We start from the raw sequence: 23,339 nt of genomic DNA on the forward strand, positions 1-23,339 counted from the left end.
GGCGTATGCGTGTGGTTTTGGGGAAAAACGTCTTAAGTCCAAAGTAGGTGAGTAGGTGCCGGGAAGTGGATACGCGGATACGGGGATACGGGGTGGCACACGCGTGTCGTTTTGGTTGAGCATCCAAGCATGACTCCGTATCCGCGTATCCGGATACGAGGTGGGATAGGTGAGTGGCGGGTACTCCTAGAACTATGAACCCCGCAAAATTGTTGTCAGCACAAAACACTAATTAAGTACAAAAACGTCCATCAAAATGCAGACATTTCCCACAGAACCGCTGCAGTTTGCCCCCAAACTCCGTACTACACCTCATGACATACTCACAAAATATGCGCAGAACAAACATTGCTGGATTTTGTCGTTTTTTTGGCTAAAATGATGAAAAATATCCCCTTTCCGCACTGAGCCAACCTGACACTTGAAACGTGCACGCATATGATCGAGCGATGATTTTCGGTTCGCTCGGAGCGCGCCGCGGGGGGTACGGTACATGCACTTGTATGCATGCGCATACTATCATTTCGCTTGTACCGTACCCCCCCGCGGTGCGCTCCAAGCGAACCGAAAATCATCGCTCGATCATATGCGTGCTCGTTTCAAGTGTCAGGTTGGCTCATTTCGGAAAGGGCATATTTTTCATCATTTTAGCCAAAAAAAACGACAAAATCCAGCGATGTTTGTTCTGCGCATATTTTGTGAGTATGTCATGAGGTGTGGTACGGAGTTTGGGGGCAAACTGTGCAGCGGTTCTGTGGGAAATGTCTGCATTTTGATGGACGTTTTTGTACTTAATTAGTGTTTTGTGCTGACAACAATTTTGCGGGGTTCTAAATCTATGAGGCTCCACTACGTGGAGCCTCATAGTTCTAGGAGTAAGTGGCGGGGTATTCTGCAATTGTGCCCCTTTGATTTTCATAGAATATCAAGTTATCAAGTTCAAAACGCACCGTGTTCATTCCGTCATGTCCGTACAGATTTCGTTGCTACCCCGCTATGATTTTGCACGCGTATGGCAAACTGTTTATCCACAAAAGTGAATCGTTGCATCTTGATGTGCGCATGCCCAGTACTAGTAGTAACTCCAAAGTGGCTTATTATCATCTCAATGAAGGTCAGTCATTGCAAAAATGATGATATGACATGAATCTGGGACTGAGAAACATTTCCAATATTGTTAGGAAAAACTAATGTTCTTGACTCTCCATAGACTTTGTGCACAAGCGGGGAAGTGGCGGCAGAGTGCAACATTTTTTTCCGTTTTATTTGATGCAGAATGAGTTGCAACTAAAGGAAGCAGAAGTTAGCAATAGCAACCATGGATTACTCCAGTTATGCCTTGGATAGCAACACCTCAAGAGGTAGGCTTCAATGCCAAATCTGCATTTCAAGTAAAATCAGAAATGGCCAAAAAACTTCAAGTGTACTTTCATTTGGCCCCCCAAAAAAGTCTCCGGTTTCTGGTATGCGCGCGTGTCGCCGTAGCCATGCGCGTCGGCAAAATGAAAAAGTTTTTTTTTCAATAAAAGATGATGTCTCAAAACCGCCAAACTCACTGGTTTGACTGGAATCCTGCTGCTGCACAATTTTAACGTGTGTTTTTAGATGGGGCTATGATCGAGAATAAGCTTTATGTGGCCTCTCCGGACTCCCATTATTTGCACTAAGTTTAGTCGGGCACCATTTGCAGTCATCAGCCGACATTTGAACCAAAAAAGACAGGTAAAAAAAAAAAAAGCCGCGTCGCCGCACCACTTTTTGGGCAAGCTCCATACCAGAAACCGGAGACCTTTTTTTTTTGGCCTTAAAGCAAATTTGAGTTTTACCAGTTTGTGGAGAATCTGCAATCTGTAGTGATGTTTCCTGTGTTGCAGATTATTCCTTAGTAACAACAAAAAAGGTCACACATACATGTATAATTCCTGGCAAAGTTATTAGTCTAGATTAACCCCAACTCCCTAGCATGATTAACTAGGAACCATCCTGGCAGATTCCAACACCATATGGGAAACTGCACACACATATTTCTGACTTTTGTTTCTGGAGGTGTGCCAACCCAATGTAAAAGACTGTCAGTTTAGGGGTACTGTACCCATCCAGACAGATTCCAGCAAAACATGCAGTTGGGGTTTGATTGGTTGAGTTTCGTTAGGGTTAATGTCGTAAAAACCTCTGCCTATTTTGCCCATTTTTGTCCACGTTGTGTGTAGTTCCCTACCAACTTTTTTCCCTAACGTTTTAATTTTTAATACAGATGGACTTGAAATTCAGATTTTGTTTTGCAATCATGACAACCATTTGTTACTGCTTAGTCTCAATGCAAGTCCTCTTCATCAGCATACACAAAAGTTGATTATTTTCCTCTAAAAACGAAGAACTTAATTTGGCTGAAATGGAATGCTATCACAACTTATTAATCACAACCGCAATCTCACAATATTCTTGACAAAAAAAAAACAGCATTAAAGTGATTCTGGCATACATTTTGATTTTGAAATGATTTCAGATGACACAGCTGTTGCAAATGAGTTACTGAAGAGAGTCAACTTGCCGAGTGTGAAAGATTTATCAGAGTGTACCTCCTCCGTCTTTGTGGCTCTCTGTGAAGGCATCCTGGGCGACCCACTCAAAGGTAACGTAACAGTTTTTTAAAAGCTGTAAGTATATTATTAGCTCAAAAAGGTGGTTTAGGTCTATAAAACCCAAGCATGTATTTATTACCAAAGTAAATATGCTCATAAGGGTTCAACATAATTCTTTCGCTCAGTGAATAATACTGAGCCAACTACAGCAGTGTTATGGGAAAAACCAGACTGGGACCTTGGGTGCAGAAAAACATGCAAATCAAAATCAGGCCAACTTTTTAAGCCAACAAAATTCACCAAAATGTTCATGAGGCAAAGAAAAGGTGCTAAGTACCGGTATTTCACCAGCCAAGTTTGAGGTCTCAATTCATTTTCTTTAACATTTTGCAACTCAGAGTGAAGCCAAGTTATTTCAATTTGAAGCCTAAGGCTAGACTGGCACATGTCCCACTTTTGGAGAAGATTGACCCTTCACAGTAGTCTGGTGGCATGACTATGGAAGTGTTAGTAGAAATAGACACTACATTTACTTACCAGATGTTTCATGTGCCAGTCTATTCTTGTATTGCATGCTTTCAATGCCTTAAGTTTTGGGACTCTCATATACAAAGTATTGAGAGTCCAAAATTTTCAAACTGGGAAAAAATATACCTTCTGCGCAAACTTTGTGGAATCACTACAGGCACAGTGCTCTGCAAATTCACCAGAAGTCGAACACATTTCAAATTTGGTAAATTTTCACCACATGTGAACGTTTTATTTTATCTAATGCACTGTCCAGATAATGTACATGTAACAGACACACAACACGTGGTATTTGTGACACCTGATGCCAATCCAGGGATTCCAAGCTAAAAGAATTTGCATTTTTGCTTCAGTCAGAGTAGTTGAAGAAACTGTTAATATAAGAAAATGAAGCAAACTATATCAAACAAATTTGACGGTCACTAGCCTACATTTTGCTGGGGAGCATCACATTTTTACTAGATCTGCAGGGCCAGTCCTCTGACTGAATGACAGAGTCACTAAGTAAAAATGATGTCATAAGTCATAACCCAGAATTTTGAGCACAGCACAACAAGTCAAGCATAGTCTTGTATTTGAATTTATCCCAGGTGTGTCCTACGTCCCAGTCACCAAGGAGGATGAGATCCGCAACGTCCAGCTGGTGGTGGACCATCTTGCCGACAAGGTCCTACACTGTGACCTGTCCCACATCAGCGGGCGGGCCGTGGTGGAAGGGGACCGGGTGGCCATCCAGTACCTGCTGGAGATCCAGCTGGGGGTCATGGATTATATCATGGAGGGCATCGAGAGTGAAGGATCCACTACTGACAATGAAGGTATGGTCATGATGTTCACTGTTGAATATTAAAATCTGTCCAATATGTATCTGGGCAATATGTAAGTAAAAAGTAAAGTCTGTCCCGAGCCAATGTGGCTCATCAGGCCGGCGTTTATCTCCGGTTTCAGTAGCATGAAACGACTGAGAATATTTCTACTCCCCCTGGATGGGATGCTAGTCCATCGCAGGTTACTCCGCAGCTAATGCCGGTACCCATTTATACTCCTGGGTGGAGAGGGGCAAGTGGGGGTGAAGTGCCTTGCCCAAGGACACAATATATGACCAGCGGCTGGATTCGAACCCCGGACCCTCTGATCATGAGTCACGAACCCTAACCACTAGGCCACACACTCCCCCCTCTGGGCAATATGTGCCATTAAGATATGCAGGATGGTCTTTGTTAGATGTCTGCAGCTAAATATGTTTTTATTTGGACTCAACTGTGTCCAGTAGGGAAAGATTTGTTTAAATGCAAGGGCAAAGATTTCAGTGCTGCGCATTTTTTAATTTAGAATTGGATATTAAACTTGAATTTTCGGATTTGATCAAATGTTCGAACATTGACATTGAAGTTAAAAAAATGTGAATAATGTCATATCATATATCAATTTATTTTATTTGAGGTTGCTGACTAGTTGATATTTGACAGATTTTGAATATTCAATTAGGGTTAGTGATCTTCATGGACGTTTTCAAAGCATGCATGTAAAGTGGCTGCCAAAAAGCTGGCATTTGACAAAGAATATAACCACTCAACTATAAGAATAAAGGTACAATCACAGACTTTTTCGTCATCCTCTCAAGGCGCTCAAACTTTTCAAATATTTGATTTGTTTTACAATACTATTCGAGTGGATGATCGAGTATTCGGATATTTGGTGTGTGCGGCAGAGTCCTGGCAGATATATAAATAGCGATCTTTTTTTTTCTTCAGCAGAGTGGCTAAAAAATTCATTTTTTATTCACCAATCAGATCTTGATCATCTTGTGGACCCCGACACCATGACCAGGGGTACGGTGTCTGCCATCACCGATGTCTTGAGAGAGGAGCTAGGTCCTAGAGGCAGGCAGGGGGAGCACTACAGACCAGCTGTTACAGAGCACAACCGGTAGGTCACTGTCATAATATTTGTGCCTGGGGTTTTTATTTGGGGACTTTTGTTTCGTACTGCGGTGTGATTTTTTGTTGTACTGTTAAGGAGCTGTAACACTGAGGTAACCTGTCTTGTGTATATCAAAGATACTTGTTTAACCTTAATCCACACAGACCCCTCAGAATCCATCAAGGGGTTCAAGAGGATTTTGCAGGATTACGAGTGGGAGAGTTCCCTTCAAGAACAGCCTGGGAAAATACTTGTGCTCCCATAAATTAGTTGAATGTTTGCCTGGACACAAAAAAATGTTCAACACAATGTCCATCACGAGTCCATCACAAGTCAATCACAAGTCTAACACAAGTCTTTCACGAGTCCATTACGAGGCCATCATAACTCCATCACAAGTCCATCACGAGTCCATCACGAGTCCATCACGAGTCCATCACGAGTCCATCACGAGTCCATCACGAGTCCATCACAAGTCCACCACAAGTCCATCACAAGTCCATCACAAGTCCATCACAAGTCCATCACAAGTCCATTACAAGTCCTTCACAAGTCCACCACAAGTCCATCACAAGTCCATCACAAGTCCATCACAAGTCCACCACAAGTCCATCACAAGTCCATCACAAGTCCATTACAAGTCCTTCACAAGTCCATTACAAGCCCATCACAAGTCCATCACAAGTCCATCACAAGTCCACCACAAGTCCTTCACAAGTCCACCACAAGTCCATCACAAGTCCATTACAAGCCCATCACAAGTCCATCACAAGTCCATCACAAGTCCATTACAAGTCCATCACAAGTCCATTACAAGTCCTTCACAAGTCCTTCACAAGTCCACCACAAGTCCATCACAAGTCCTTCACAAGTCCATCACAAGTCCTTCACAAGTCCACCACAAGTCCATCACAAGTCCATCACAAGTCCTTCACAAGTCCACCACAAGTCCATCACAAGTCCATTACAAGCCCATCACAAGTCCATCACAAGTCCATCACAAGTCCTTCACAAGTCCACCACAAGTCCATCACAAGTCCATTACAAGCCCATCACAAGTCCATCACAAGTCCATCACAAGTCCATTACAAGTCCATCACAAGTCCATTACAAGTCCTTCACAAGTCCATTACAAGCCCATCACAAGTCCATCACAAGTCCATCACAAGTCCATTACAAGTCCTTCACAAGTCCACCACAAGTCCATCACAAGTCCACCACAAGTCCATCACAAGTCCATCACAAGTCCATCACAAGTCCATCACAAGTCCATTACAAGTCCTTCACAAGTCCTTCACAAGTCCATTACAAGTCCTTCACAAGTCCATTACAAGCCCATCACAAGTCCATCACAAGTCCACCACAAGTCCATCACAAGTCCACCACAAGTCCATCACAAGTCCATCACAAGTCCATTACAAGTCCATCACAAGTCCATCACAAGTCCATCACAAGTCCATCACAAGTCCATCACAAGTCCATTACAAGTCCATCACAAGTCCATCACAAGTCCATTACAAGTCCATCACAAGTCCATCACAAGTCCATTACAAGTCCATTACAAGTCCATTACAAGTCCACCACAAGTCCATTACAAGTCCATCACAAGTCCATCACAAGTCCATCACAAGTCCATCACAAGTCCATTACAAGCCCATCACAAGTCCATTACAAGTCCATCACAAGTCCATCACAAGTCCATCACAAGTCCTTCACAAGTCCATTACAAGTCCATCACAAGTCCATCACAAGTCCACCACAAGTCCATTACAAGTCCTTCACAAGTCCATTACAAGTCCTTCACAAGTCCATTACAAGCCCATCACAAGTCCATCACAAGTCCACCACAAGTCCATCACAAGTCCATCACAAGTCCATTACAAGTCCATCACAAGTCCATCACAAGTCCATCACAAGTCCTTCACAAGTCCTTCACAAGTCCATTACAAGTCCATCACAAGTCCATTACAAGTCCATCACAAGTCCATCACAAGTCCATCACAAGTCCTTCACAAGTCCATTACAAGTCCATCACAAGTCCATCACAAGTCCATCACAAGTCCATCACAAGTCCATTACAAGCCCATCACAAGTCCATTACAAGTCCATCACAAGTCCTTCACAAGTCCATTACAAGTCCATCACAAGTCCATCACAAGTCCATCACAAGTCCACCACAAGTCCATCACAAGTCCATCACAAGTCCATTACAAGTCCATCACAAGTCCATCACAAGTCCATCACAAGTCCTTCACAAGTCCTTCACAAGTCCATCACAAGTCCATCACAAGTCCATCACAAGTCCATTACAAGTCCATCACAAGTCCTTCACAAGTCCTTCACAAGTCCATTACAAGTCCATCACAAGTCCATCACAAGTCCATTACAAGTCCATTACAAGTCCTTCACAAGTCCATCACAAGTCCATCACAAGTCCACCACAAGTCCATCACAAGTCCATCACAAGTCCATTACAAGTCCTTCACAAGTCCTTCACAAGTCCATTACAAGTCCATTACAAGTCCATCACAAGTCCTTCACAAGTCCATTACAAGTCCATTACAAGTCCATTACAAGTCCATCACAAGTCCATCACAAGTCCACCACAAGTCCATCACAAGTCCACCACAAGTCCATCACGAGTCAATCACGAGTCCATCACAAGGCCATCACAAGTTTTAAAAATCACATTATACGCTCGTAAGTAAGAGCTTGTAAAGAAATTTTACCTCATTTTAATACACTGGCGTTATTTTGTAGATCATTCCATCCAGTATGCCGTCCTGACAGTTGATATGTTCTGGTTACCTACACTGTTATCAAACCCTTACTAACTGATTGTTTGATGCCCTGCAGCCACCCCTACGACAGTCACACAATCAGCGACATCTCCAAGCACATGAGCCAACCTAACAGCCAGTCGGAGGGAGAGTCCACAGCCGAGCTGATCAAGCTGGGCACGGAGGATAAGTCACGAAATGCACTCAGATTCCTTCAACGGGACAAAATGAAAGTTCCAGGTGAGCAGATTGTTCTGTTGCTTATTCCCCTGAGCTTCAGTCCTCAGCCACACTGGGGCCAGTTATGTGGAGCAGAAAAGTTGTACCATTAACCCTAACCCCCTAGGCCCTTGTTGCTTACAACCATCCTCAATCCTCCAAAATCCTCCAAAATTTTGCAACTCCGCCTAAATTTTTCAAAATTGTCAGACAGTCCTGCCTCAAAATGCATTCATCCTCAATCCTCCAAAATCCTCCTCATCCCAAAATTTTGCACTCGTGTTTAAATGAAGGATGACCAACGCCAAATCCTTCAAAATCATCAGACAGTCCTGCCTCAAAATGCATTCATCCTCAATCCTCCAAAATCCTCTTGTGCTTCAATCACCATTCATCCTCAATCATCCAAAATCCTCATGTGCTTCAATCACCATTCATCCTCAATCCTCCAGAATCCTCATTTGATTCAATCACCATTCATCCTCAATCCTCTAGAATCCTCCAAAACCGCCAGGAGGATTTTGGAGGAGGAGGTGGGTTAGGGTTAAACCTCAACCCTCTCTTTACCAAAAGAGATGTGATCGACGAGACCCCTAACTTCCTTTGCCCTTTTTTTTTGCTGGGAACACTCCTCAAAAATGTTGTGATCGAAAGGTTGTGAATGGTTTTTCATTATTTTTCTCGAAAGTGTAATATCCACCAATCCAAAACTTCAACAGGTTAGGTTTTGAACATTCTTCGTTGTATTTTGACTAGTGTTATTGGAAACGAAAAAACAAAAGCATGAAAAGGAAAAGATCGTATTTGCCTTTGAAACCACTAGAAGAAGCCCCTTCAACTGATGGGCCAGTCAGACAGAACCTGGATGACCAGCCAACAAGAATGGGCAGTCAGCTGCCAACAGCCGTGGGAGAAAAGCCTCCTGTGGCCCCATCAAATCCACCACCTATCAGCACTGCAGACTCAACCACTGGCTCACCTGGAAAACACAAAGACACCTTCACAATACAGGTAGCTGGATGAGAGAAGTGATAGCAATAAGCTGCCTAATTGAGGCTTATACTTCATGGGCCGTATTCACAAAACTCAAAACTTAAGACAATACTTAAGTCACACTTAAATCTAAGCATCCTGCTAACTTAGGTGGGACGCTTGACGGTATTCAAGAAAGATCTAAGCACATCATTTATAGTGCTCAACTTAATGTATGTAAAGCAATTACTCTTGCCATGCGCAACACATTTAAGTCATAAATGTTCACTACGCAGCGGCAGTTCAATGTGCGTGTTTCCTTTGACATAATCAAGTGCGTGCATATTCAGCGACACAGTTTCCAAGCCCAAGTTAGTGAACAGAATATTTCTGTGTCACGCGCGCATCCAACGAGTGCGTCATTGCACATCGTATGCGCTCAGTGCATGCAGTATTTCCCAATGTTTAGTTGTTTCAGCAATAATGAAAGAGAAATGCTCGTTAGCTGTTCCCAATTTCAATTGGGAACAGCTCTTGTTTTCGTTAAAGTTTTTTTTTTTCCTTTTTTTTTTTTTTTTTCTTTTTTTTTTTTTCTTTTTCCACTTTTCCCATAGGTTTTGTACACGTTTTTATTCTACAAGCCACTTTGGCAATTATTTTAAATCCGATCAACTTTAAACTCAGCATAGTTATTAACCATCATCTGAGGATGTATGCCGAAACTTTTCGTCATGCTGACGTCATCACGTGATTTATTATAGAGTTTTGAATATTTAATTTTTCCCATAGACTTTGTACACAGAAATTTTTTAAAAAAATGTCAATTTTTAGAGGGCATTTTCGACTCTTTGCCAGTTATTTATTTACACCAATCTTTGTCCAAGCAAAGACCCTAATTCAAACAACATTGTGTAATGATGACGTCATGATGACGTCATCCGGTGTTTATTTATAGGCAATTAAATTTTGACAATTTTAATATTTAAAAATGCATAAGAAATCAACCGTACGCGTCCGCAGCATAATGTTGCCGGCAAGTGGTAGAATAGGTTAAGGTCTTTATTTTATTCAGTGTGCGTGAAATCACGTGACCTTTGCTTCCGGTCGAAAAAGGCCAAAACCGGAAGTGGCTTATTATTTAAAAGTGGTAATAGATATGAACTTGCTTTTAACGGTGTTAGTCTCTTGACTGATAGTATTCTTCAAATCATCTACCCATGACGTCATGCAATCTTCGAGCGCCCTCTAGCGACAGGTTGAAAATTAGCAAAAATGTATTTTGAATAGATGTCTGTGGCGAAGTTTGTCGGAATCGCCTAAATATTGGTGTATATGATGACCTTGACCCACTTAAGACGTGTGCAAATTTTTAGGCGTATGACGTCATCAGACCGGAAGTTATAATGAAAATGCCCTTTTTCCTTAGAAAATTGCTGAAAAATCAATCCGTACAGATATAATCTTGAATCGCCCATTAAATGATAGCATAAACATTTGCCTCAACAGTGCCAAGTTCCCAGCTTGTCAAATTGTTCACACAGTTGACGCGACGTCAGCAAAAAATTCCCTTGCCCAAGTTGCGATAGAGAGCTTTAAAACGTGCGCAGGACTTCCACAATGTGTATAGCACGTACACGTGGCTTTGAAACGTCGTTCAATGTACATTACGTCCCTTCATTCTCGCCAAAAGAGGGCAGTACATAACTTTAATGGTTGTACTTAAGGCACAGAGCCTTAAGTTTTATGGGATCAAAATAAGGACAGCTGCGCGTCACCAAAAAAATATAACGGCACACCGTAAAAAGTGAATGGCGCCCCCATTCGCCTATAAGAAGACTTTTCTCAGTCATTTTTGATCTGCTTTAGGGGAAGTTGGACACATGCATTTTCAAATATATATCACACGTTTTTATTCTACAAGCCACTTTGGGAACTATTTTAAAGATGTATGCCGAAACTTTTCGTCATCGTGACGTTATCAGGGGTCACGTGACATCTATTTATAGATTCAATTTTTACAGCCTTATAACTATAGAACTATTTGACCAATTGATCTCAAATTTGGTAGGTATACAGACAGGGAAGTGTTATAAATGAAAATTGATATGTCAAGGTCACATGACCTTCACTTCCGGTTTTACCGGAAGTGGTTATTTTAGACCCCTATATCATATCTCATGAATTATTAATCTGATTGGGTTGAAACTTCACATTGATACGAAGCTATATTGACAGATAATTATATTGCATTATTTTTTATACTGTGCACTTAATTATTGTTATGTTATGACGTCATGAATATTTAATGAGGCAATCTTTACAGTCCTATAACTATAGAACCATTTGACCGATTGATCTCAAACCTGGCAGGTATACAGACTGGGAAGTGTTACACATGAATATTGGTATATCCCGGTCATGTGACCTCTACTTCCGGTGTTACCGGAAGTGTTAATTTAAGACCCTAATTATCATATCTAATGAATTAGAAATTTAATTGGGTTGACACCTTATATTAGTATTAAGCAACATCAAAGGATAAATATGTAGCATTATTATTAATGGGCAGTTTAATGTTTTCATATTATGACGTCATGAATATTTAATGAGGCAATCTTTATAGTCCTTTAACTATACAACTATTCGACCGATTGATCTGAAACTTGGTAAATATATAGACCGGGAAGGGTTATAAATGAAAATGTATATGTCAAGGTCTCGTGACCTTTACTTCCGGTTTTTACCGGAAGTGCAATTATGTAAGATAATAATTTCAATTTTAAAAGTTAGAGATTTTTGCAAAAATCATTACATTATTTTCTACTATCCAATAGACAATCAAAAACAAGTTGGGAACAGCTCTGTGGTTGTTCAGTTACAACCACATCTAGTTTTATTTACTATCGAGTGTGAAACAAATTGGGATGTGATGTACTCGCATTCTCATACATGCTGGAAGGTAGGATAGTTAATTTGAATTTTATAGTCGGCAGTCACTGTGGTCACAGTGCATGCCATTGGTTACATGTCATCAACTGCACCTTCACCACCCGTCTAATAATCAACAAATCGATCCAAAATATCTGTTCGAGTGTCGACAAACTACAATCCTAGGGCTGTCACACAGCTTCAACTTGGCTTCCTTTGACAATAACTTGATATTGATGAGATTTCCCTTAGCCCACAGAAAGTCCAATTTTGTGCCTAAAAATTACAAACCAACGGACAGAAATGAAGCCGCCATGACACCCTAGTGCCCCACTTAACTTGACTTAAGACACGTCCAACCGCACTTAGATTTAAGTCACGAAAATAAGAGGGGCACTTGGTGAAAATGTTTCATGAATACTGCTTAAATATTAAGACTCGTCTAAGTTGCACATTTAAAGGGAAGATACAACATTTGCAAACATCAAGAAACGAAATGATCAAATAATCACGAAATACCTTACTGGATTGTTAGGGAATGACAGTCTATAGCATCATGTAAAGTTGTGGCTCCTAGTGTGCTGACATTTTCAAGAAAAACTATTTTTCCAACGCTGGTCGGCCGACCAGCGTTGGAAAAAACTGGCTTTTTTTCAAAACGTGCTCCTAATTTTCATATGTAGTTCGTCTGCATTTTCTTTGCAATTGATTACACACCTGCTAGACTGATTCTCTGAACTTACAATTCCCCAAAGTCTATAAATTGCTCCGTTTCATCTTGATTGGGGTCAGGGAACCAGACTACAAGAATATGATTGGTTTTCTTGTTTTTTCCAGCATATACAAACCCAAAACGTGAAACAAGTCAGTGTTACAATATTTGCTATAACATACTAATCTCCAAATCCATTAATTTCTGAAAACTGCAGCAAAAGCAAATGTTGTTCATTCCCAGTTGGGTGCTTACATTTTGATGACCTGAAGTTTAGACTCGTATTCATGACAGAAAACTCACAAGGATTACCAAATTTGTTCATGAATCATAGAGAGGTTTAGAAAGCCTCATATCATGCTGATACATGTAAAACTGAAGTACTACTTCTGATCCATCTTGTTTAATGAAGACGACAGACATCCCCGTAAGGATCCTTCCAAATTCTCCTCAATTCAGGGGGAGCCATAAGCCCAAATAAACAGGCATGCACCTTTTCCTTGAATCTGCTGATTTCCCCGGTTTTTTTACTTCTCATGAGTGCCATTACAAATTGAAAAATAATGTACAAAGTCTTGTGTGGTTTGGAATTTCATCGTTTTTTTTCTAAATTCCCAGTTGCATGCCTGAATAAAGTAAAAGTGCCTAAACTCAACCTATTTTTAATCCTGCTAAATTTTCAAAACAAAAAAAACCATACTCACAGTGACAGATTTAGAAAAATATCAGTGAGAGTTGGGGATAAGAAACATTTTAAATAACAAAATCAAATCAAAATTGTTATCAACACTGATCTATGCAAAGAATTATTTCCGATTTCCCAATAATATGTGTGTTTACATTGATATATCCTTGCAATATTTGCTTATTGTAAAATGTTCCAAATGGACATTTCTTTCTTCAAAGTTTAAAGCGAAGCCCCCAAAACCCCTATATTGCATCAAATTGCCAAAAACGAAAATAATTTGCTATACAAGTCGTGAACAAGATTTGAGAAATCTGGCCAAATCAGTCATCTAAACTTAATTTACTTTGTCACCTCTTCTTCCCATTCATTCCACAGGACCTGACCAGCAGTTCCTTCTCTTCCGTGTCGTGGCCCAAGCCCCTAACCAACCGTCCCCCTAGTGAGTTTGATAACCTTGGGATGAGACCCAGGCCTGCTGGTTTCATCACAAACAGACCGGCTTCTAGTATCGACAGCCTGGCAGGGAGTCCAAGGGAGGGTGGCGGTCGGCAGCAGCATCACGTGCACACGCACCATCACTATCATCAACCAGGTCTGTGGAGCGTGTCCCATGAATGTTATCAACTTATTGTCCCTACATCTCACCAATGTTTTGCACAATGTAACTTTGGACTAATGTTGTGCAAACCCTACCGGAAGCTTAAACTGAACCGGACCCGAAACCGACTTCGGGTCAGGTTGGGTCGTTTTTTCCATCATTTTAGTCGGGCAGGTTGGCTAAGCCATCTTGTAAAAAACCTGAAATATGCCAAAAACAAAAAAACAGTTTGGAAATTCAAGCGGGGTAATATTGTTGCAGAGTTTTACTGTGCCCTGTATGACCACAGAACGGAATGGTACGACCAACATCAACCACTGCCCGAATGTGCATGCCGTTTGCAGTCTATAATGTGTAGGCCCACCAGTGGGTAATGTTAGGAGTCTTCACCATACCATACGGTATGATTAGCTACTGAGAGAAGACGATTTTCGCGCAATGCGGGTCAGTTCAGGCAGAAAAACTAGGCACAGTTGCTGAAGCCAGATATTTGTTTTCTTTCGGGTCGGTGCGGTTTCGAGTCGGTTTTTGTTTGAATTTTTGTCGGGTCGAGTTGGGTCGGATTTGGGAGTTCAGTTCCAAAATTTCATTTCGGATTAGGTTTATATCTATGTTTCGGGTCGGTTTGGCCTGGTCAACCCGACCCCATTACTTTGGACAGGCTTTTTAGGTAAATGTACCACTTTCTTCCCAAACTGTTTGCTAAGTTTACCTGAATATTAAGGCCAGTATTATGCTCCTTTGATTCTATTTCAGTCAGCAAGAGCCTTCCCACCAGCCCAGCACGCCCCAAATCACCCCCGCATGCCACACTCTCCAGACCCCCTGATTCAGAGCAGACGTCCCCTGCCAAACACTCACCAACTCAAGAACTCAGCAAGAGAGTAGAACCAAAAGGTGAATTAGTTTGAGCAAGTTTACCGCCATGCAATGTTTCCTCGATTTGGCAAATTAGTTTTACCCATCATTTTAAAGATTTGCACCATGTTGCTAACGCACGACTTTGGACGGTGATCCCTGGCTACATGTCACACATATGACTAACAGCTTCTGACTGAAGCGCCCTTGAACAAAGACATTAAATCATTGGGTGGATAGTTCAGTTGGTAGAGTGCTGTTCCAGTGTTCTGGTGGTCTCGGGTTCAGATTAGTGGTGGGATTTAAACATGTTAAATACGGATATTCAGTTTGAACTCCACTATTTGGTTTCGATTTTGGGAAACCGGATATTCGAAACCAACTTTTACACAAACTAAGCCTTACATTTTTGTTTGACACAGGCTACAGAAAACAACTGTAACACCCCTGATTGTAACTTTATTCATTTGCTAGTGGTCTTCTTTGTATATGAATAGCCTGCCCATTCAACTAATCAGAGAATTCCCATCCATTTTTTTCCCTCTCAACATTACAGTTTTGGAGTGTTTTTGTAAAGGCTCAGTGGTCATTGAATCCTGCAAATTATACCCAGTCAGTGGGAGGACATTTCATGCAGCACCTCAATCGTCGCTTTTTGTGAGCTGGATGGGAACATCCAGTGAAATCAGATAACCGTTATTTGGTTTGAAAAGAAATTAGAATAACCGGATTTTGAAATCTCTGATTTCTCCCACCACTAGTTCAGATCCTGCTGTCATCAACTTCTTCGGTTAACCACAGTTGAAAGTCTGTGTAACATATGAATGTTCTTTTTTGGGGGGTCTCACTTGTATGGAAAGTCTGTGTTTTAAATGTTTAAACCGATATTCATAAATACCTAAGACAGTTTACGCATTCCTATTGGTTGAGAGCCTGTCACGTCTTAAATGGATGATAAAGACATGGCTAACTGGTCTTAAACACTTTTCCAGTGTCGCATGAAATTTGGACTCCGATGAAATCCGGTTCCTTTTAACGTTTCATTGGTTGAACGTTCACATTCCTCACGTATGCATGCGCAATACTACCAGTGAATCAGTATTTCATAGTCCGAAATTCACACTACACCAGCCCAGCTGCGTTTTGCATGACATCGTGCAATACGCCCGACACGCACGCCAATGTCCTTATAAGGTAACGAGTTGTAGAGGAGCATTCCATATTATAGTCAGAGGGGTGTTTCGTAAAACATGAAGTAAAGTTGTTGAACAAAATGGTTGGCAATGTCTAGTTTTTGCCTTTTTAAATTTTTGGACCAAAACGTTTTTTGACCGAAAAGGTATTTATGAATGGGAATAAATATGTGTTTGGTCGGTATTCAACACTCAGTTTAAGACCGGTGGGAGTCTGGATGGGTGATAATTACCCATCCAGACACCCACCGGTCTTAGACAGAGTGTTATAATACCTCCCGAACACACATTTATTTCCTTAACACTACAGTGTTCATAAAATTAAAACTTTTTATTACTAGGAAGTCTAAGTTGCATCCAAAGTTAATCTTAGAAATAGATACTAAAAATCTGTTACAAGTCAATTATTTTTCATTTGATTATTCTTGAACTCAGATGCGCCGTCATGGCACGACCGTTTCACATACCACGATGACATGGACATCCCCGACACAGCCCGTCACAGACTCGGACGTACCTACCCAGACACACTACGGTCCACATACCCGGCCCCATCCGGGCACAGACCTGCTAGCAGTGCTGTTACAAGGGGCGGGGTTTCAATCGAGGGCGGGACCTCAACCGACGGGTACCAGTCAACGGGGAGACGACAGAGGAACGTCAACATGGAAGATGTTGAAGATTGGTTGAGCAGCCGTCTGAGAGACAGAAGAGAGGTATTGAAACGTATGGTTCAACTTGTTATTGTCCGTAAAGGATAGACCTTGCGTAAATGCTATCAATACTATCATGAAGGCCCCCTTCAATGGCAGAAAGCATTGTGCTAGCTATTGTTCAGATAATCCACATCGGGGCAGCTGCTTTGCACAGTAGCGTGCACAATGGTTCTCCTTTCAATGGGGCCCTGTGTGTGTACAGTGATCACAAGTCTGACCGGGCCGAAATGCCTCATCGGGCCTGTGTTTATCTATGGTTAATTACCATGGAAGGACTGTGAACAATTTTACTCCCACCGTTTCATTGCAAGTTACTGACCTGCTTAGGTGTTAATGCAACCTGCCATATGAAATGTCTTGATAGCAGGATATTATTGAGAAAAAAACTGTGAGTTTCCCAATGGCATCTGGATTAGAACTTTTTTATGCCAGTACACCATACTCCCATAAAAAGCAGTGGGACATTCAGCGTTAGGCAAAAAAAAAGAAGAATAGTTCTGCTTCCAATTACCCTATTTTTAGGCCGCGACCCTAAACATTTTATCGGCAAGTCAAACAAAAATATAATGATAAATGGATATATAAATTTTAAAAAATCCTGTTGTCTTTTCTGTCTTCACAAAACACTTCTCTACAACCCTTTTGCAAAATGGTTTGGCAGGAAGAGGACTTGCCACCTCGGCCAAGACGAGTGGCTTTTGTGGAGGATTATGAGGAGAGGGACCGATCTCAGCGGTCCTTCTATCATGAGAAGCTAGGACCAGTCGCATCACGGTTCACGTAAGATTGTCATTTATTTTGTGTTTCCTGAATCCCAGTAAACAACTGATGGAAAGATTGACTATCAGGCATGAAACTTTTTCTCGGATCTGATGATTTTACTCGCTTTTTACTTCTCATGAATACCTTTACAAATTAAAAACACTGAACAAACTTGTGTATGGTTTGGAATTTCCTCGTTTTTTTTCTAAATTCCCAGTTGCATGCCTGACTACACAAGGCTTCCAACGGGAACTGTTTCAGGTTCATGGGGACTCTTTTATCCAAGGTTTTGTTCAGCACAACAAAGGGAAATTACCTTTACATCTTCTGACCGTCTTTTCCATATTTTATGGATTGTCTGAAAACTTAGAAAGAGGAGGAATACTGTAAGTGTGAATATAGTGTTTTGACTGAAAATGCGCCTTCAGTCTGAAATATGAAAGTCAGAGAACATTTGCAGCATTGGTTTTTATACTTTCAAGATTGATTTCTTGCAGGCATGAAAGTAGTGACAGCGAAGCAGACTCGGACCTGCTATCCCAATGCAGCGACACAGCAGTGGATTACCAACGGGCTACCAGCTACCCTGCATCTCACGTCATAGACGATCCCCATCGGTACCCCGTCAGAGAGCCGGGGGACCAACCTTACCACCTGCGGCCGCGCAGCAAGCCAGCTGGTGCGGCCAAGAAGAAGCGCGCTCAGCCCAGACCCAAGAGCTTGCTCCTGCCCGTGCCCAGCAGCCGGAGCCAGAGGGTGCGGTTTGAGGAGGCGTTGGAGGCAGACGCGACGGGACCGATGAGCAGCATCAGGAAGCGGCTGAATAAGGAGAACAGGAAGCATGCCAGACAGAAGGAGGTCAGCATCTTGTGCATTTTAACCAAGATTGCAACCGTATATGTGATGCGATCAAGCTAAACAAGTCGTTTGTGGGGAACTTTCATTTGGAGATGCAGGCCAAAAATAGGGCCACTTCATCACATCACTTTAATAATCACATCTCTTGGTGTTCCGACTTCCATAATATTTAAACTAAAGATGGTACCAGCATGCAGTTTTCACAGCAGTAATGCTGATATTGTGCTTTTTCAAATCTGTCAAAAAAGAATTGACCAGGGTCGACAAAAGACTCACTTAGGCCAAAAAAAAAAAGTCTCCGGTTTCTGGTATGGAGCTTGTCCAAAAAGTGGTGCGGCGACGCGGCTTTTTTTTTTTTTTACCCGACTTTTTTGCTTCAAATGTCGGCTGATGACTGCAAATGGTGCCCGACTAAACTTAGTGCAAATATATGGGAGTCCAGAGAGACCACATAAAGCTTATTCTCGATCATAACCCCATCTAAAAACACGTTAAAATTGTGCAGCAGCAGAATTCCAGTCAAACCAGTGAGTTTGGCGGTTTTGAGACATCATCTTTCATTGAAAAAAAACTTTTTCATTTTGCCGACGCGCATGGCTACGGCGACGCGCGCAGATACCAGAAACAGGAGACTTTTTTTTTTTGGCCTTAGCTTGATCACATCACATATATCCTAGTCATTTTCTAAATCGTGGCTTCTTCTCAAGATTGGATTTCGACTTCAACTTGGATTCCAAAATATTTGAAACAGTTGTAGTGAAAGTACCCTAAATATTTGGCCTCACCACTAGACGATTTGAGTGTCTCTGTAGTAGGAAAGTGAGCTAAAATGTAACTGAATAGTTTCGGAGCATGAAGCTGATGTACTGGCTGAAGCGTTGAACAAAGTTTAAGTTTGAAAAGCCACTAACAATGCAATAGTGATCCCCTTCACTCAAATACAGTCCAAATAAAATTGTTCAACACAAGCAACATTGATTTACAGAGCACTTTACTGGAGGTGTTTCTATACCACTTAATAATTATTTTAACCCTTAATGATATAAAATTATGTACAGTAGTCCACAGCTTAGTAGGTGGCTAATTTAGTCAATAAGTCAATAATAAGTCAATACAGTGGAACGCCTCTATAATGAACCTCGCGGGATCCACAGAAAATATTTGTAATAGTGATCGTTCGGTATAGGGATTTTAAGCTGCCGGTGCTCCGGTACCCACTTTTCAATAAATGGCGCCCTCCAGAGCTTCACCCTGCACGCCCTGGTAGTTACTGAAAGACGACTTCGAACACATGCCGACTATTGAATTATGTAATTACACAGTTTTGAGCTTACTACCTACTTTATGCCTTGGGGAAATAATAGCCACTTGTCGCTCTTCGGTTGACGGTTTTCAACAACAATGTTCGGTTGGTTTTGTACACAATAATCGGGAGCCAATGACGATGTTCGATATAGCCGAATGTTCGGTATAGCGGTGTTCGGTATAGCGACGTTCCACTGTATTTAGTCAATGACCATCTCTACCCCCTCCAGATTCCTGTTTACTCCTAGCTGGAGAGAAGTGTCTTGCCCAAGGACATAATGCAACTCCCACGTGCTGATTTTAAATGCTGCTTCTGAAGTGCAGTTCAAAGATGTAAGGTTCAGTAACAATGAGTAATTTTGGTTTTTCGTAGGTTCTGCGCTATGTGTATAAGAGCAACCTAGACGAAGCTAAGAGCGGTCTCAAGAAGCAACTGGACCGAAATAAGAGAGTCTTAGATAAACAGGTAAACTAGCAACACACGCATTAGTTTGCTGAGCATACGTTTCCATGTATAATGCCTAAAAATTGCCCAATATTCAGTGGTTCTTGGCCAGAAGTCTGGTTATTTTTTTTGTATACCAGTTTTCGTATGCGAATCCGTGTTTGTTACTTTCAACTGAGAAGTACACATAGACTAGCGATTGTTTTGTATTTGATTTCTATATCTGTGCCTCATTGTCTGTTTACAACTCGGACTAATTATATTATATAAAAATGATCCTTTTTCAGGACGCAGAATTCAGAAAGGTTTTCAGTGGTCCCAAGACCAGCAGGTACCAGCCAGCACAGAAATACAGCAGTATGTATTACTATAGTGTTTATTTCTTTAGCTAGGGATATGAACGCCGACATACAGAATCTGAAGTACCTATATTTTTCAAAGGTGTCACCATGCAAATTTCTTTACCCGATTAGAAGAAAGTGTAGACAAATTCGGTGACAGCCATTTTCTGAGGTGGCACTGTGGTGGCACTTTGATGAACCCAGGCTCGCGTGAGTCGCACTCGTGTAATTCGCATGCACTCCGGGCTCCTTCTACCAACAGACCAATAGTGTTACCAAAATAGGCGCGGGCTTCGTCTTTAAGAATGCGTGCGGCATGCGTGCAAGTGTAGCACCACCACAAAAACAAAATTTGTTTGGTGGATTCCACTACAGGTTGATATTCCAAGTTCATTACCTCAGGCATTCTGAACGGGAACTAGCAGCCAGTATTCCAAGTGTGTTCCCGGCTGAAATTGGCTGTTCCCAAGCATTGGCATTTGTTCTGAATTGTCCTTAGGCTTCCCCCAGTAGAATCTACAAGTGTTCCTTCTGGATGATCCTTTATTCCTAACCCCCAGATCCTTCGAACCCCCAGTAGGTTTCTGAATGGGGTAGATACATTGCATGGGGATAGATGCTTCTTGGAAGTTTCGAGTGCAAAAAAAAAATGTGCAACTGGGGACCAGAACATTGAAAGATATTGGATGATACCCGAAGGTTTCTAGCAAAAATCGTAAGAGACTATTATTGGAAAGGCTTTAAAGAGGTTGTGGAATGCTCGAAGACATTTCCGTCATTTTTCGGGTATATGTAGCCTAAGGTGTGATAAAATAAAAACGACTATTGTGTCTGTCATGAAATGAGTACAAAAGGTACTTTTGAGAGCTGTTTTTCAGGTCCTGTTTCGACCTGAACGTGCAATTTGTGTAAAAGTCGTCGTTGGGGGCAGCAAACAAAACATAGTAAATCGTGACGTAATAAACAGGACTCCCGATGCAGCGTAGTATAAACGAGTCCTGTTTATTACGTCACGATTTTTCTCATTTTACAAAGAACCCGACGACTGTTGATTTCAATTATGCGCTCGCCGACCAACAAATTACTCGATGAATTTCAGTTTTATAAACATATAAACGCACATTACAAAAGAATGGGACTTTGTCATTATGATATATATGGTTCTACTCTACAATAAAAAAATATAAAAACAAAATGACTTTCAGCATTCCACAACCTCTCTAAAGGTAATTTATAACAATCATTAGTGTTGTGAATGATATTATCGTGTTGTGATTTTATAGAAATGCATGTTATTCTTTCAGACAAAGTGACAGTAGAGAGACCGTCACGCATCACCTCAAGGGGCCCCATCAGGTCTAAACGCAAGCGCAGTGCCTCGGCTAGTCCCACCATGCACAGACACAAACGATGTGAGTATCCCTCTTATTTCAACGTTCTGGTTCCCAGAGTTTGGATGATAGGACTACAAAGATGTACATTTGTGTATTCGTATCACAGGGATAATCCTTCTTTTTTTGTCTTTCAGAGGGACTTATCCTTTTTCTTTTTCCTAGTATCTTTGTCATACGCAAAGTGAGCAATCTTTGCCTGTCCTGATGATTGTTGTTGGTCCTTTGTCATTTATAGAGAGCTTCCTTTCTTATCTGTTTATTTAACTGGGAACTCCAGAGAAAGAATCTCCAAACTGCAGAGGATCCAGAACTCTGCCGCTCGCTTGGTATCAAGAGCTAGGAAGAGTGAATATATAACACCTGTCCTTAACAATCTGCACTGGTTGCCAGTACAGTCTTGCATCCAATATATGGTCATTCTCACCATCTTCAAAGCTATCCGTGATCTGTGTCCAGCCTACATCTCAGAACTACTTGTGCCTTAAGCCCTGTCCGCACTGGACTTTTTTTGGTCAAACTAACCGAGACTATGGGTACTTTTCCCATTTTAAGTCCAGTGCGGACAGCCTAGGACGTTTTCCTCTCGGTTACTTTTCCTGAGTCCAGCGGTTACTTTTACTGGCCAACTGCTGCCCAGGAAAACTTCCCACGCGCCCAGGAAAACTGACCAGGTCACTTTTCCCGAGACAATAAGTCCAGTGCGGACAGTGCGAGTCGGTAAAAGCAGCTCAGGAAAGCGTACATCCGGCTCGAGCGCCCTGTTATGCATACAGAGACCGCACGAACCTGCACGTGCAGTGGCCGAACATTTTGTAGGAACACGCTGCGGTGTATCATCAAGTCCGAGCGGTAAAATCTCGTTAAAATATATATTTCAATGGACAAATACATACACAGAGAAGAGAGATCACGTTCTGAGAATTAATTTGCGGAAATTCTCTTTCTCCACCGATGTATGTTATTTTCTACGATCCAAATTCGTCCTGATACGCTACTGTAGTCATGCACGGAACATCATGGTCCGGTACCGTACGTGGGCCGTAGTCACTGGTTCCTGGCCCACATCATAGCTTCGATTCTGTAAGCATGCGATGGGAACCAACCAATACTGATGGCACTGCTGCCGCACGGAACATCGTACAGCGGCATGGCTTCGACGACGTGCATCACAAATGCCGTCAGAATTTTAGGCCTTTTCGTCAAGATTTAGCGAGTCAAGATGAAATAATATCGTGTAAACAATTATGTTGTGCATGCACATGGCGTGTGTAATATTACTGTGCGTATCGGCGGCTGAAAATGTGATCGGTAATTTGTTTTCTGTGCATGGTGAGTCATTATACTGACACTGTGACAGCTCGGTTACTTCTCCAAAGCGGTCTGGGTAAATTTTCCCGTGTCGAAAGTCCAAGTGCGGACAGTGGTCACATTTGACCGTTTCTCATTTTACCATCGTCTCGGTAAAACCTTCCAAAAAAAAAGTCCAGTGCGGACACGACTTTACATCCCATCAAGGCCCCTAAGATTGTCTTTCCTG

At 41.7% G+C, this 23,339-nt stretch overlaps 1 protein-coding gene across 1 annotated transcript in view; it reads left to right on the plus strand.

Annotated features, from left to right (window-relative positions):
* Nucleotides 1-965: 965 nt before the first annotated feature.
* LOC119721595 (centrosomal protein of 95 kDa-like) overlaps nucleotides 966-23,339 on the plus strand; it is a 30,702-nt gene continuing 8,328 nt past the window's right edge. Inside the window, exons 1-15 of the mRNA XM_038191674.1 lie at nucleotides 966-1,015; nucleotides 1,294-1,361; nucleotides 2,507-2,632; nucleotides 3,701-3,928; nucleotides 4,904-5,039; nucleotides 7,890-8,053; nucleotides 8,856-9,043; nucleotides 13,708-13,924; nucleotides 14,687-14,827; nucleotides 16,417-16,697; nucleotides 17,359-17,477; nucleotides 17,957-18,317; nucleotides 19,996-20,088; nucleotides 20,355-20,424; nucleotides 21,713-21,820. Of these exons, the coding sequence (XP_038047602.1) occupies nucleotides 966-1,015; nucleotides 1,294-1,361; nucleotides 2,507-2,632; nucleotides 3,701-3,928; nucleotides 4,904-5,039; nucleotides 7,890-8,053; nucleotides 8,856-9,043; nucleotides 13,708-13,924; nucleotides 14,687-14,827; nucleotides 16,417-16,697; nucleotides 17,359-17,477; nucleotides 17,957-18,317; nucleotides 19,996-20,088; nucleotides 20,355-20,424; nucleotides 21,713-21,820 (2,350 nt within the window). The remainder of the gene's footprint in view (nucleotides 1,016-1,293; nucleotides 1,362-2,506; nucleotides 2,633-3,700; nucleotides 3,929-4,903; nucleotides 5,040-7,889; nucleotides 8,054-8,855; nucleotides 9,044-13,707; nucleotides 13,925-14,686; nucleotides 14,828-16,416; nucleotides 16,698-17,358; nucleotides 17,478-17,956; nucleotides 18,318-19,995; nucleotides 20,089-20,354; nucleotides 20,425-21,712; nucleotides 21,821-23,339) is intronic.

The sequence above is a fragment of the Patiria miniata genome, unplaced genomic scaffold, assembly GCF_015706575.1.
Source record: "Patiria miniata isolate m_02_andy unplaced genomic scaffold, ASM1570657v1 HiC_scaffold_13, whole genome shotgun sequence".
Taxonomy (NCBI): domain Eukaryota; kingdom Metazoa; phylum Echinodermata; class Asteroidea; order Valvatida; family Asterinidae; genus Patiria; species Patiria miniata.